Consider the following 15054-nt stretch of genomic DNA (forward strand, 5'->3'; position numbering starts at 1 on the left):
CCAGTCAGGACCCTCTGTCCCACCTAAGGCTAAGGGATTGTCAGATGTGCAGCCGGGGAAACAGTTGGCCAGAAGACAGAGAGTGACTCGCTAAATGGCTCATTTATGGCCGTTCCCACTGCGCGGCAACAACGCACCCGAAATGTGGCATGCGGTCACCTTCGGCAACAACAACGGCGGCAACAGCAACGTCCAGCGGTACGACAACAACAGCTAGAGTACCGCAAAGCACAAACGAATGAACCTGAACCTGAACCTGAATGGAAATGGGAATGGGAATGAGAATAGCCTGAACCTTCGGCAGAGCCGCGGGGGTGGGGCAGTTGCAACTCAAGCGGCTGACTAAATGTCAGAGAATTCTGCACCTGTCCGACCATCGCCATGGCAACAAAAGCAACAACAGCCGCAGCAGCGGCGAGGGAGAAGCACTCGTATACCTCATATTGTATGGGTGTATATGGAAAGTAAAAAACTGCGTGCGTCGACAGAATTTCGGACAGCGACAACATGTGTTGCTGCTGTAGCCAGGGACAACTGTTGTGCACCGCTGACTGCGTTGCGCTTTTTTCGAGTTCGAGATACTGAAGAAAAAATTAGTATAAATTATTAACCTATGGCCCTTAAATATGGTCAGATAAGGCCAGTTAAGAAAAAGGACCCATTAAAGACATCTAAAACTTTTAAAAAATAATTTTAAATCCTCCTTTAGAACAATCTTTAATAGTTTAAAACCACTTTTCTTATATATAAATTTTAAGTATTATCAACAATTGTATCAAGGATTTAAAATCCTATTTTTACATTGTAGAAATTATCAATGTAGTAAAATAAATTTATAAAATTATCATTACATATTTCAAAGATAAATTTAAGATACATTTTTTTTAATTTTAAAAATTTACTTAAAGCTAAATAAAACTTTTTTCTGATTTCTTATACAGATTTCACACTTTATAAGTGCATTTCCTTTAACCTAAATTCACATTCTTCTCGCAGTGCGTATCTTTCCCGGTCAGATTGTGAGATACTCACACACAGATACAGATGCAGGCTTCGCCCACACAGCCGCCGTGAGTGTGAGAAACTGCAGGCAGCCAGTGTTCCTACTGCTGCTCCCCTGGCCTGATCCTGCCTCTGTGCTCCTTCCTCCTTCCTTTTTCCTTCTTCCTTGTTCCTTGTCCCCGACTCTCTCCCCCACTCCTTTCCCTGTGTTTACTCGCCGAGAACAAGTTGCAGTCAAGCGATACAGGGATATTAGAAGGCCCGACATGCGGAGCCGGGGATCTATGGATCTCGGTCTCGAGGCCCGAGGAGAAAGGAATATGTGCTACAGGGATATCTACCTGCAGGGCCACTTTGGGCTTGCCTAATTTACTTGTGCCTCGCATCGCCGCATTGTTCTTGCAGTTTTCATTCATAAAATCTGAAATCTCTACCCGGCCGAGGCATTGAACCGAGTGGAAGAAAAGGAAAAAGAGCCTCGGCCTCAAGGTGCATCGGCTCGGAACTAAAGGAAGTAAATTACCGGATGTTGTCTACTCATTTGCTTGTTGTTCTTTTCGCATTCCCCTTGCTTTGATTCATCGAAATGTCCTGCGGGCAGTCCTTTGTGGGCGACCTTGTGCTGCTTGTTGCTCATTTATCATTTTTCACTTGAAACCGAAACCGAAACGAGACAAAGCGAGATGAATGCAAGCCAATAAAACATTTTGCCAATCCCTGGGATACACTTCTTTTGGTCCTTTATTTGTTCGGAGTGGGAGTGGGCCCGGTGGTATCCTGGCAGCCCTTTAATTGCACACCTTGTATGCAATGAGTTTTTAATTGCCGTTCAACTATTGGCCAACTCGGTAGTTGACGCTTTCCCACGCCGGCCAACTAACTTTTTTATAGTTTTTACTTTTTTTTTTTGATAAATTACCCAACAAATGCAGGAGTGAAGTTCCGGCTCATTGCGCCGTAATGTCTCGTTAAAGGACACGAACTCGAAGTGCGGAGGGTGGAGCGTGGGAGAAATGAGCGGGGGTGGTGGCCATGCTCATTGCTTTATGGCCCATAACTTTTAAACGGCAGACAAATTATGAAACATTCAGGCGATCGTTACGATAAGAGGTGGAAATTGTGTTGTTATTAACTTTAGGATTTTTAAATTACTGCAGAAAACACGCAGGCTTCATAACACGTTAATAACTTTCATTCATCATAGGTAATAGTATCTAGTCTCTTTAAAATGTCTTAAAAAACATGCAAACTCAGAAAATACGCAAATAAAATGATGAATAATAGCATTTTCAAATCCTTAACATTTTTTAAGAGTATTTTAAAATAATAACAAATTACAATTTCCGGAAATTATTTAAAAAAAAAAGATGAATAATGTCAGAGTATATAATAATGAATATAGCGTATGTCATTTTTTAAAGTTCTTATTTCTTTCAATAAGGGAAAAACCATTGAACTTTTTAAAAATGTATTACAATTGTTTAAGTTCAATGTATGCCATACTTTCCCCCAGCAATAAAATGTGTTGCCCCCTTTAATTGCCATTTTCTAGCCATCCAAACAAGTCGAAAAACACCTTGCACGCCGCTCTGCCCTCCCACTTGCATCTCTTATCTACGGACATGGAGTGGACAACTTTGGGGCATTACCTACAGATACAGATACAGATACTTACTAGGGACCGAGCAAATAGAGTAAAACCTCTCAGGTAAACAACTACAACAAGGGCGCTGGCAAATAGCAGCGAATGAAACAATAAGAAAACAACGTGGACACAAAAAATATAAACAAATCAGCTGCGCAAGCGCACAGATCAAACGCCGAAAGGCCGACAGCTCGACGAAAAAATCAAGAAAAAACAAATGCGGCTCGACACTTTTAAAATTGCACGAGGCAGTGGGGAAGAGAGTGGAGTGTACATATAGTATCTAGAGGGGTTTCGAAAATTAAAGCTAAAGCAAGCTGAAAAATTCAAATTTATTTACACTTTGACGCATTTAAAACAAAGAGAGCGGGAGATACCAGTAAAAAACAGAAAATAACCACAAGTTGGTGGAGAAAAAAAGAAACGAAACAAAATAACGAAAAAAAAGAGAACAGTCAAATGTAGGCAAATAAATGACACAACAACAATGGCTATAACGATGTGAAAATTAAATGAAAATGAATAAAGGGAGGGCAAGAGATGGGGGATGGGGGCCAGAGCCACTAAGCAGGGCAGGCAGGTCTCAAACCGATAGAGATCAGAAAAATACGGAAAAAATACAGAAAATACAGCAAATAGCTGCGGCCCAAAGAGAAACATTAACGGAGACTGAGAAATGTTCAAGTTTTGCACAGAATTTACGAGTTCGCTGCGAGCCCGGCCAAATTGCATTAGCGCTGCCGGCCCAAAAGGGAAAGGGGCATGGGGAAATGAGAATTTTCCCACGATTGCGACTTCGGAAACTCAGGTGTTTGAGTTGGACAAATTATGGCCCACGAACCAAGCGACTAGCCAGCCAACCAGCCAGCAGAAGGACACGTTCACAGGACCTGGGCATGGTGGTTGCATCCACTGATAGACATCGCACCACCAGCACCACCACTAGCACCCCCTATCAACCGAATCACAAGGTGCCTGCACTTGCTGCTGCACTCTGAAGGAATTTCACTCACCCTCAACAACCCTCTCGAAGCGAGAGTTCTCTTTGCTACACAGAAAATAATATTTATAAGGCTACAAAAATACAAAAATTGTTCTACTGCAATATGGCAAAAAACGCGAATTCTTGAGACTCATTTTATACTAATTGATATAAATGGTTTATCCCTTTCCCAATTCTGATTCAAACATTTTCTTTTATTTATGGAAAGGTTTTCTGATGGTTTTCATTCATTAAAGTTCTTTAAATCGAACAAATGTTGGAATTTATTTATAACATAATTTTTGTCTCCGTGTACGCACCCCTATACTATCTTTCCCTTACCGATTTGTTGCATTTTCCGTGTCCCAATTGCATTTCTCTATAATTTTATTATTTGTCTGCGGGGAGACAAGTGGTGTTATCCAATGTTTTGGTTGTCCTCCCTGTCAGTTCCCAAGGTTTTGGGTCAGTAGAGCTATGCCTTACTCCAGGGAGGGTGGCTTTAAGGGAACTACTTCCCTGCCTTGGATTTATCTTGGTTTGAAGTATTTGTTTGTTGATTTAAGCATCATAATTTCGTGTTGTTTTGAGGTTTTTTCTCAAGTGGAGAGAGATCTAACCGGAAGTGCTTAGAAGTGGTTGCAAGAGTGACCATTAAACACGTTTTTAAAGAAGAAATATTTGACGAATTAAACTGAAATTGATTCTACCACTTTTGGCAATTTTTTCTTTAAAAATCTTCTTGCAATGTCTTGCCACCTAAAATTTCCCATCAATCGCGCGTGATTCCCCCAACAATTCGCGAAGAGAAAACAAATTTTCAACACAACTCAATTAGCGCACACGCGGCCGCAAAATCAAAAACCGAAATTGTTAATGAAAATGGCAAAATGACCCCCCTTTTCACCGCGAGCCAAAGTAAATAAACACGAACTGCAATGCTGGGGAGAAAAAGAAAATGATGGAAAAACGCCTCAAAACGGAAATATGCAAGGAAATTGCCAAGGCGCTGACAGCCGATTAATCGCGTTGGGGTCTAAGACTAAGAAATCGATGAATGGATGGATGGATGGATGGATGGATAGAAGGCTGAGGTCAAAGGTTAGGCGGATATTTTCGAGCAAATGCAACGGAAATTGCGGCAACCGAAATGTCCTCTCGAAGCTAAAAAGCCAGAAGCTAAGAACCAAGTAGACACAGCGAGAGAGCAGAGGAGAAAAAAGGCCAGACTGAGACATAATTTCATCAGAGTTATTAATTTTAGCGTTGAAATTTGCTTTAATAATATAATTAAGCGAGAGCGAGACAGACGAAGGAGCGACAAGGCAGGCAGATAGAAAAAACGCAGCCTCACATCCGGTCAACATTTTGTCGCTCATGTGAACTCTTTTCAAAAGGCGAACGAAATAAATAATACAAAAAATGAATTAAAAGAGGTAAACCAAATTACAGACGGGGCCTCTCTTGGCGGAGTCTTGGGGTCTTGGCAGATTGTCTGCAAATCCAAAACGAGTTACAGTTCATTCATTCCAGCACTCATTCATTGATTCATTCGCTGGGCCATTCATTCAGCCGATCGCCAACCGGCTTTGGCCTGGCTTTTCATCTGAGATTTTTTTTGTATCTTTTTCGTGTACGTATAAACCTAACTCAACTCCAGGCGACGCGACTCCATTCATCCAACGGATGTTGGTTCAGTTCTTTACATGGCATCACCCCTTTGCCACCGCACAACCTCCGAGATTTGATTCGATTTTATTTATTTGATTCGTTTGTTTGCCGTTTGCAGCGGGTTAATAATTATAAATTGGCGTTCGCTCGTTGGGCAAGCGACTCTGTTGGCACAGTCTCCAGATACAAAGATACTTTTGTATCTTTCGTATTTGTCGGCCGTGTGTGAGTGTGTTTGCCTATTTCTCCATTTTGTCGTTTGACTTTTTGTTTGCCTAATTCTTAATGATGCATAAAGTGCTTTGCCTCGTCGTCGCTTTGCAAGCAGAGTTTTGAAAGTTGATTGCAAATTAATTGCCGGCACCCGCAAGCCTCTGGTCGTAGATCGAATATTCTTAAATGTATTATTACCTTTTAATTATAGTTTTTCTGTGATTTATGGTCTGATTTGCAAGCCTCAGACAAGTAAAATGCGGACTAATTAGAGGTCAATAAAAACAATAATTAAATAGTCAACAGTTAATTAGGTTTTTAGATAGCTTCGGCAATGATATTTAGCTTTTAATTATTGATTTAATTTGCAGACTAGTATTTAAATCTTAAAAATTATTCCACAGATAATACAAAATTAGTATAATTTATTGAAAATATTTTATTAATGGTTAATATGTATGATATTATAGTTGCTTTCTAAGATTTATGAGGGCAGCGATTATCTGGCCCAGATATAGGCATTCTTTCATGCTTTTTTCCAGTTCAAGGTAGTACACCTCCCCAAACCACTCAGATCCCTCGACATATATCACTCTACTTGGCCTGATTTTGCATCTGAAATCAAATGCAATTCGTCTCCTTCATTTCTGCGTTTCGTTCGCTGCCTTTTCGGGCCTCCAAAACGAACCTCCCTCACTCACTCCCCCTACTATATGTAGTATGTATTAGCGGCTTTCGCATTATACAAATTTAATGTTTAATTTTTCTCCCTCTGCTGTTGTTGTTGTTGTTATTGTTTTCTGTTTTTGTTCTTTTGGGGCGTTCTTTGTTTTAGACGAACTCGACCGTAACGCTTTTCTATGGCGTAAATTTACATCTACGTACGTAACGAAATAAAATGGAAATACATCAGACAAAAAAGAAAAAATCCAAAAAAGGGGGAAAAAAGCAGAAAAGAACAGAACAGAAACGTAAAAAATTAAAGTTCGAGGAGACGCCGCCGTCGACAGGCGGCAACAATAGTGTTGCTGTAGTGTTGTTGATGTGCCGGCAGCAACATCAGCGGCAACATCAGCAGCAGTTCCAATCCGCGATCCCATTTGAATTTTCGGGGGGGGGTCTAGAGGCAGAGCGGCGGAAAGGGGGCTAAGTGCAGGCCGTATTAGAACCAATGTCGGTTGGCTGCGCGTCGGATTCAGCTGAATATGGTAATAAATTAAACGAAATCCGCACAAGATAGATAAATGTATGCAAACGTAGGCTGATGGTGGTTGTGATGGTGCTGGCGGTGGTGTTATGCAAGCCACTCAGCGGACCAACCGCAGAATGCAGGCAGCTCACACAGAAGTAGGAACAAAGCTCAAGAATGCAGATACTACGGAATTCAATTGGGGATGCAAAGGAGTCGACTTTAAGATACTGAGGGCTCCGTTTGTGCAAAGAGAAAAACTTGAAATCTAAAGCAGTAATAAAAAAAACCAAGATACTTTTTCAAGATATTTTTATCATTTTTAAAAATATTTTAGAAATTTTAAATATTATTGTTTAGAATTCAGCAAAGGGAGAAATCCTAAAGAAAGGTTAAGAAAAGGCAGAATTTAAAATAAGATACAAAAATACAAAGATACTTTTTCAAGATACTTTTTAACATTTTTTTAAATTTCTATCTAATATTTATGAAAAAATTGACCTGACTTATAGGTAAGGAGACCCTACATATTTGTAGATTTTTGAACCGTGCTAAAGGCACCAAAACGGGGGAAAAAACCCGGGTGAAAAACAGCAGAAAACTGAAAACGTTGACTCGACTTTTCACAGCTCTCTGCGCTCTGGCACCCACCCATTCTAGATCAGCACTGGCCCTACCATCGGCGAACAGCACACACAATGTATTATAACTCCGGCATAAAATAAAACCCAGCTCCAGTAGCAGTTGCTCTGGGCAGCGAAGCGCGCAGGCGCGTAGTCGCAGTCCGAAAACTCCCAACGGCGTCGACTATGTTAATTAGTGACAATGTGATTTCTGGCCCTGAAGGCGCTGCGCCCCCGCCCCCGGCCACGCCTCCCCCCGCCCCGCCTGCCACCGGGGCGAATGATTAATTTGCTGGCACTGAAAGCGGACTTCAGGCTGAAGTGGGTTGCCTTAAATTCCGCTAAATGCCATAATAATATGCTTCTTTTTCTGGTTCTCCTGCTGCTTCTTCATCTATCTGCCTTGTGCATTTGCGCAAAACAATGGCGTTGAAATTAAAAACGAAATTCCACTTTATGACCTTAACAAATTTGCAATCAACATAATGCCCCATGTTATGACTCTTTGGGCTTTATGTTGCGTATCGAAAAAGATTTCTTACCACCAAAAAAGAAAAATGAAAAGCATCTTCTATAACTCTACTTCTAATTTTTCTGTTCTGCTCTGCTGCCACAGCAATTTGTGGGAGGTGAAAACTATCTTGCCTTAATGGCTGAATTTAGCGTAATTAATACGGAGTGGCCGTAAATGAAGTAGCCAGCCGAAGGTGATCATATTTCCCATTTGGCCTCACATTGTATGGTAATTGGCTTCGAATCGGTTCTTGGTTTATAATTTCATAAGACCTGGATTCCCGATAATTCGCATGGCTTATGTATTCGTTTTCCCTATATTTTTTGTGCCAATGTATAATTATGTGCTTTCTGAATTCCAGGGAACTGCGAAAATTGCCTCGTTTTGTGGGCTAATCTTTTATTCGATTTTTATGCAAAAATATAACCAGAAGTGGAGGGAAAATGGGTTGAAAATTACTACTCTTTCAGATGAGTAAATTAATCATGACTTTACAAAAAAGTAAGCCATTTTTTAAATGAAAAAAATTAATTGAAGATTTGAAGTGAGAAGTAAGAATCTAAAATTAGGGATATTTTAGTATAAATAACATTGTATTATTGCTTAAATTAATTTTTTTTTATAAATTTAAACAATTAAGTAATTTGTTTTTAATATCTGCTAAACAATAATTCCATCCTTTCTCGGTTTTTGTAGAACACTTTTGTTCAAATCAATCAAAGTATCTTGTATCTAATCTATTGTATCTAACCCTTGTACTACTGCCAAATAAAAGTGAAAATGGGTAGCACGCTTTTCTACCTTTCACGACGACTGTCTGCCACATGTCTGTCTTGGCGAGAACCGAAAGATTGTCGTGCCATTGTCATTTTCAAAACCAACAAACTGTAACTAAACCTGACAGGGGGCAAGTGAGATGGAGAATTTACGAACTGTCACATGCGAGAACTGCAAAGACTCCATGTGACTGGAGTTTCTGGGTTGGAGGTGCTCTGTTCAGTCGGATGGATCTACAAGTCAAATGTGCATTAAATGTGTCATTCTGTGAGGCAACAACTGGCAGCGACGACGGGGGATCCAAAGAGGCTCAAAACAGAAACAGTTCTATGGTCGGTTGATCGGTCGGTTGCCTGGGCTGAGGTTATATGGGGCTATACTGTATTGCGATCACCGTGATGATGATGATGAATCAACAGCCGGCAAGAGGCAACAATGGCAACTCTTCAAGCTTGGACAAACATTTCACGCATCAGGCATTTTATTATGTAGAAATAAAAACACACACAGAAAACAGCAACAACAGGGGCTAAAACTTCATGAATGGCAAACATCATAGAATGGGGAACAGCTCTCTGGTGATTTTCGCAAATCTAAATTTAGTGGAACAATGGGGCGGCAGAGCGACTGCAAATGGATTTTCACCGCAGAGCTGCCAGAGGTAAATAAACTTGATTTCTTGGCTTTCATTAAGGGTTCCAAATGGCCAAAATGACATCATGCGATGGTAAAACAAAAAACACAAATCAAATTTGAGCAGATTTATATATTTGTATCTTTCGGATGAGCAGGAGGAGGAGGAGGAGGAGCAGAACAATGAATGAAGGCGAAGAGGAGCAGCGGCAGCTGGAAAACAACCAAAAAAGGCAGCGGCAATTTTGCGTGCAAATATCTAAGATACACTAGCCTAGATACGCTCTCAACCAAAACATCGAAAGACCCTGGTCATGATGGGGTCTACAGTCCGTCGAACAATCAGCCAGCTCGTATATGTGTATTGTATCTCTGGGCCATTGTATCTACGATGTGTGCAAAAATTTTAACCCGCTGACTAAGCGTTAGATACTGCATACTGATCGAATGCGAATGAAATGGAAAATACTCTGGTCGGGGGATCTTTTTGAAAAACACTTTCCATATGAATGAAAATGGTTGAAAATTAAGAGGGTGCTCAAACAGCGAATGCCACCAGAGTTTTGCATAAATTCCAGCTGTGCTAAAGTGCAAGACCGTAAATCATTCAACTACTAAGCCAAGCGGCCGCCTCCAAACCCCTACGGAATCCTCAATCTCAAGTGATGATGAAACTTTGAAACATTTTCAGCTTTTTTGCGCTTCGTTGATTCCGCTTGTAGGTGTTGCACCAGTGGGAGGGTCAAATTAAATGAAGAATACACACAGTAAAAATGAGAAAAGACTCAGTTCGTTGGCCATAGCAAAAGTGAAGCGTGTTCATGACACTGTTTTTATTATTTGGAGATTTGGAAACTCATTGGCCAAAGGCATGAACTCGATTCTTAATGTGTATAATTAATCATAATTTGTTTTTACTTTTAATGAGTGACTTTAAAGGCCCAGTTGTGAAGGTTTGTTTTTGTTTTTTTGTTGGCTAGGCCCAGAACACCTGGATGCCATAAACGCAGGGCACTCATCTGCATAATTACCTTCGGAAGGGAACCTAGAGCCTGGCTAAGTGCCAGGAGTGGCGGGTTAAAAGTGTCAACAAGTCACGCACTTGGGAGCCGAGACCTCAAGAACCTTCTCGGAATCACTATACCAATCCTCTCCAGCTGGGGTCAATCAATTTTTCACACAACAGTCACAGGGAGAGAGCGAGTCGTATGCAAATGATCGGGTAGGGAAAAACATCAATAATATGCAAATGCAGCAAATTAATGACTGACAAAAAGACAATCGAAACGAATTAAGAAAACCAGCCTACAAACCACTACGCAAACGAACCGAACCGATCCGATCCGATCCGCGTCGCATAATTTCTGTGGATGCGGGCCAGGCAGGGACAATGACTATCCAACTTCGGTGGAGGGGGCCCCCAGACGTCGGCGGCTTATCCGCAAGATTGAAATAATAACAATGCTGACAACAGGGGCTACTTCCACGGCGAAACACAAATGATTGAATCAAATTGATGCCCAGAACCTAGCCACTGAAACGATCGTCATGGGATTACATGTGTCTGACCACACTATGACATTGAGGGCGAGCTCGTTTTAGTTGGGGTTTAGGGGATATCTCAAGGGTTTAAGGCGAGGAAAGAGGAGTTATAAAATACCAGGTATTTAAATAGTAGATTTGGCAATCTATTGGGTCTTAGTTTCCAGTGGATAGTGTATCTTTTGGGAAAAAACTAGGGTATTTTCTAATTCTGTTAAAAGAAAGAGTATCAAAAAGTCCCAAAAACAAGAAGTGCCCTTTCTTTTCTTTAACAAATTGATTGTTTCATTAGCTGGGCACACGTCGCCAAGTGGAATATGTAAATGTTTTAACATTTATGGTCATAATGTGTCAAAGACCATAAATTCAATTAATTTATTATAACGACAGGAGTGGGCCTGGTTTTTTCTCCAGAGCAGCGGACGCCATCGCCGAGTCCAAGGGGTCCATGCTGGGGGTCAGTTGATTAATAATTCGAAATTTGTAGCGCACACTACATCATCTTGACACTGCAACTCTGGAGAGACAATGCAGCCTGATGATGTTGCTGCTGCTGCTGCTGTGTTCCAATTTGTACGGCGACGCATTAAATAAATGTATCTCAATCTCAAGCTGTGCCCTGGCGTCGAATCCCCTCCAACCACAGGCCCCCTCTCCTTCCGCGGGCCCCCCAAACATGTAAACAATTTAAATAGATATTTAGATATGCTGCCTACGCTGGCGCCAAGCTCACACCGACCGACAGCTCGCTATTTGTTTTAAAATTTAATTTCCGTTTCAATTTCACATAAATAAATTAAAATCACAGAAATATAACTCAGATAAAATCACAACATGGGCTGCATTCCCCAAGGCAGATATCGCCGCTTATAGGAAACGTGGGGAAACACTAAAACTAAATAAAAGATATTGTATCTGTGCAAATGAATTGTTTAAGTTGGCTCTCAATTTGAATTTAGTTATGGATCTGCTCGTGATTTAGAGTCTTGCGCCGGATGCACTAAACACATGCCAAACAACTGTTCATCATTTGGCCAAATCGATGCGGAGGATGTGCAATAAATAAAAGTGAGCGCTTGATGAGCTCCAATATCCATCTCATTTCGAGCGCTGTAATTTCAATATCAACATCGATTGTGTGTAATTTCTCAATGGATTACGTTCGGGAATGCCGAAAGATTTTGGCCATTAAGTCGCTGGAGTCTTTAACTAAACTGATTTATTTTTCCTTTTTTAAACTCCATTTTTCTTATCAATGGCAAATATTCTTTGCAAAACCATATCTTTATGGGTCAAACCATTTGTTTTAAAGTTTATGGTTTCCTAGTTCTAGGAAATTTAAGGAAATAATGATTGTCATTCGCTGTGTGTGATAAGATGGCAGCCATTAGGGGGATTATGGAATTTTAATAACTTGAATTGATTCCTCAATGGGGCAATTAAATGCTTAAAAAGGCGAAATTGTGAATGGTGCGATAAGATAGTACTCAAGGAGCGCTTAAAAAAATCTTGAAATTTTAAGTTAAAAAAAAGGGAAGTAGGAAAACTTAAAGCGTACTTAAAAACAGGGAAACGGAAATGTCAATACAATCTTAACTAATCGTATCTTAAGTTGAATGAAAACAAAATCCTTTAATGGTATTGGACGGAACCTTTTTCAATCAGAAACTCTTTCACTTTTCTCTTCACGAAAGACCCACTTTTAATCCAATAAATACACATATCAATATGCCAGTAATAACTATCCTTCAGATTGATTTGCTTACCGTTGAGGGAGTGGGGCGTGGCGCGGTGGAAGTTTTTAGTATCACTGTTCCCCGCCGACGTCACATAATCCATGGACAGGCGGCTGTTTATGCTGCTGTTGTTGCTGTTGGCGGGTGGCTCGGTGGGGTAATTGGCCACCTGGTGGTCCGATCCACAGACCGAGGCCGTGGTGGCCGACTCAAAGGAATTGCCGTGCACAATGTCCTCATTTGGTTTCTCGCAATCTGGAATGGAAAATGCGAAGGGGCTCGGTGAAAAGGGGGACAACAAATCGAATTAGTTTCATAAAAATACTAATAAGGTTGGCCCAAACTAAGAGCTTGGCAAACTCAATAAATTATAAATGTAAAAATTCAAAAACGGTTTAGTTTTTTAGGTCACTTTAACGTTACACTTGAAAGAAAGATAAAAAACACTAGTTTATTTACAATTATATAAATAATTGTATTTTAAGATACTTTTTCATTTAATACGCTTTTCAATTAAGTTTAATTTCAAGATCTTCCTTTTAAAATTTAAATTTAAACAGATAAAATTAGTTGTTCTTTGAGATACATGCATCAGGAAATATTGTAAAATTGTATAGTAATATCTTTTAAATATAATTTATACATCATTTGTAAAAAGCTATTTACTATCTTCACAGTGTAGTGGCTACCTGCAACCTCCACTTGAAATCAAATTTCAGCGTGGACAGGAAGCGTCAAAAGGACACAGAAAAAAGTTTAACATGAAGGGTTGGAGGGTGCTCAACAGGTCAGGGAACCGGTTCACACTGCCCACCACACCCACTCCAATCAATCCAATAGAGCCACCCCAACCACCGCGGACACCTTGACTTTGTTAGACACGCTTCCGTTTCGGGTTTGCCTTGGTTTCTTGTGGGGGCAGGTAAATTTCGTTACTGGCGCCAGTCGAGTCCATGTTTATGGCTTACACTTTACCGCCGGCCCACTGGCATTCGGCTCACGTACTCACCTTTCTGCAGGATGTCCAAGTGCTCCCACAAAATGTCGCCGGTGAAGGGCGGCGTGATGGCCAGGAACTTCTCCTTGCCCAGATCGACCATGGCGCGGCCCTTCATCTTGTAGAAGGGGTCCAGGTTCATGGAGACCAGCGAGAACTCATTCTTGGCCCAGTTGAGCCAGTAGATGACGTGCTCCTCCGTCCATTCACGGGGATCTGCATGGGAAAAACACAAAAAATATATATATATATATTGGGGGGGAGTGTAGTTGGAAATATAAATATAAATAGAGATGGAAATTAATCGTTTTCTAATGGCACTCGCTCGGCGGCGACTTAATTAGGCGTGGGAGCGCACTTTGTTATTGCTGTGGGAAACTATTAATATTCATTGGGACTCTGGCCGGAACTCCAATTGATAATTCACGGTTAGTTAGGGCTCTATTTTTTATTGGTTTTATAGAGGAAATATAGTTCTTAAGGAATTAAGATTATTTTCTCAGAAATATTAAGCTCCAAAGGCCGGAAAGATATATATCTCTATTAGTGAATGCAAGCGCGAATTCTTCAGGATCGTGTTATGTAAGAAGGCATCTTATTATAGGACTTTTTCTCACCTTTGGTTATGTTGCAGTTTTGAACCTCCTTTTCCCAGGAGGCGAAGGAGGCCTTCAGTACCTCGTTGACCTTGCGATTGGTGCCTGGAGTGAGGGGTGGCAAGGCGGTGGGAACTTCTGCAAAGAGCAAAGAAACCAATCAATTAAACATAAAGCCTTTTAAAAATTGTTTAAAATATTTAACAATAATGTGCGTATTGTAAACCATAGGCGAACCTTTGAGCTTGCTGAGATTGGTGGACAGTTGCTGCAGCTTTTGGCCCTTCAAGTGAAATTTGCCCGAAAAGCACTGATAGTTGTTGGGCAAGAAGGTCTGGTGGTGGTGGTTATAGTTTGCCGATCGCAGAGGCGGCAGCATGCGACTGTCGTTCCAATCGATCCACTCATTGGTCATAGTCGGGCCAATTAAGATCTTGTCGAACGAATTTGTTTACGCACTGGGTGTCGGGGGTTAAAAGGGGGCGAAGACGATGCTTCAATTGATGTTAATTGATTGGTGCGGCACAATCTTGACCCGAAATGTCAGTGAAAGTCGCGACCCTTTCACAGCACGCTGATCCGTCAGATACGAGTGTATCTTGGGTGTGCAATTGTCGCGCCTTAATTGAACGTTAATTGCATATATCACAGCACCATTTAGCCATTAACAGATTGTCAACATTGGCAAACGGGTTTACACGGGGGCACACACACACACACACGCAGTTCTCGATTCCTGAGACTTATTCAAATTTGTTCATATTTTTTGTTGCTCAAAAGACTCGCGCAAATCACACGAAACGGAAAAATATATTTTGTAATTCGCTCGTCGCTCGTTGTTCGTTCTGTGTATCTATCGGATTGCTGGATTTGTGAAGCCAAACTGAAACGAAACGATCGCATCCGTAGCTATAGCGCTGCATATCCTAAGCAG

At 41.0% G+C, this 15054-nt stretch overlaps 1 protein-coding gene across 2 annotated transcripts in view; it reads right to left on the reverse strand.

Moving 5' to 3' along the window:
- The window catches only part of LOC108024647 (ETS-like protein pointed), a 59604-nt gene that overhangs the window by 10679 nt on the left and 33871 nt on the right, over nt 1–15054 (reverse strand). Inside the window, exons 1-4 of one of the 2 annotated variants that reach the window (XM_017094701.3) lie at nt 14358–14986; nt 14142–14258; nt 13537–13740; nt 12558–12782 (exon numbers count right to left, since the gene is read on the reverse strand). In XM_017094701.3, coding sequence (XP_016950190.1) covers nt 12558–12782; nt 13537–13740; nt 14142–14258; nt 14358–14535 — 724 coding nt within the window. In that variant the 5' untranslated portion in view covers nt 14536–14986. Of the gene's footprint in view, nt 1–12557; nt 12783–13536; nt 13741–14141; nt 14259–14357; nt 14987–15054 lie in introns of those variants that run through there. The other variant, XM_017094699.3, reaches the window with a different exon arrangement.

The sequence above is a fragment of the Drosophila biarmipes genome, chromosome 3R (assembly GCF_025231255.1).
Source record: "Drosophila biarmipes strain raj3 chromosome 3R, RU_DBia_V1.1, whole genome shotgun sequence".
Classification (NCBI taxonomy): domain Eukaryota; kingdom Metazoa; phylum Arthropoda; class Insecta; order Diptera; family Drosophilidae; genus Drosophila; species Drosophila biarmipes.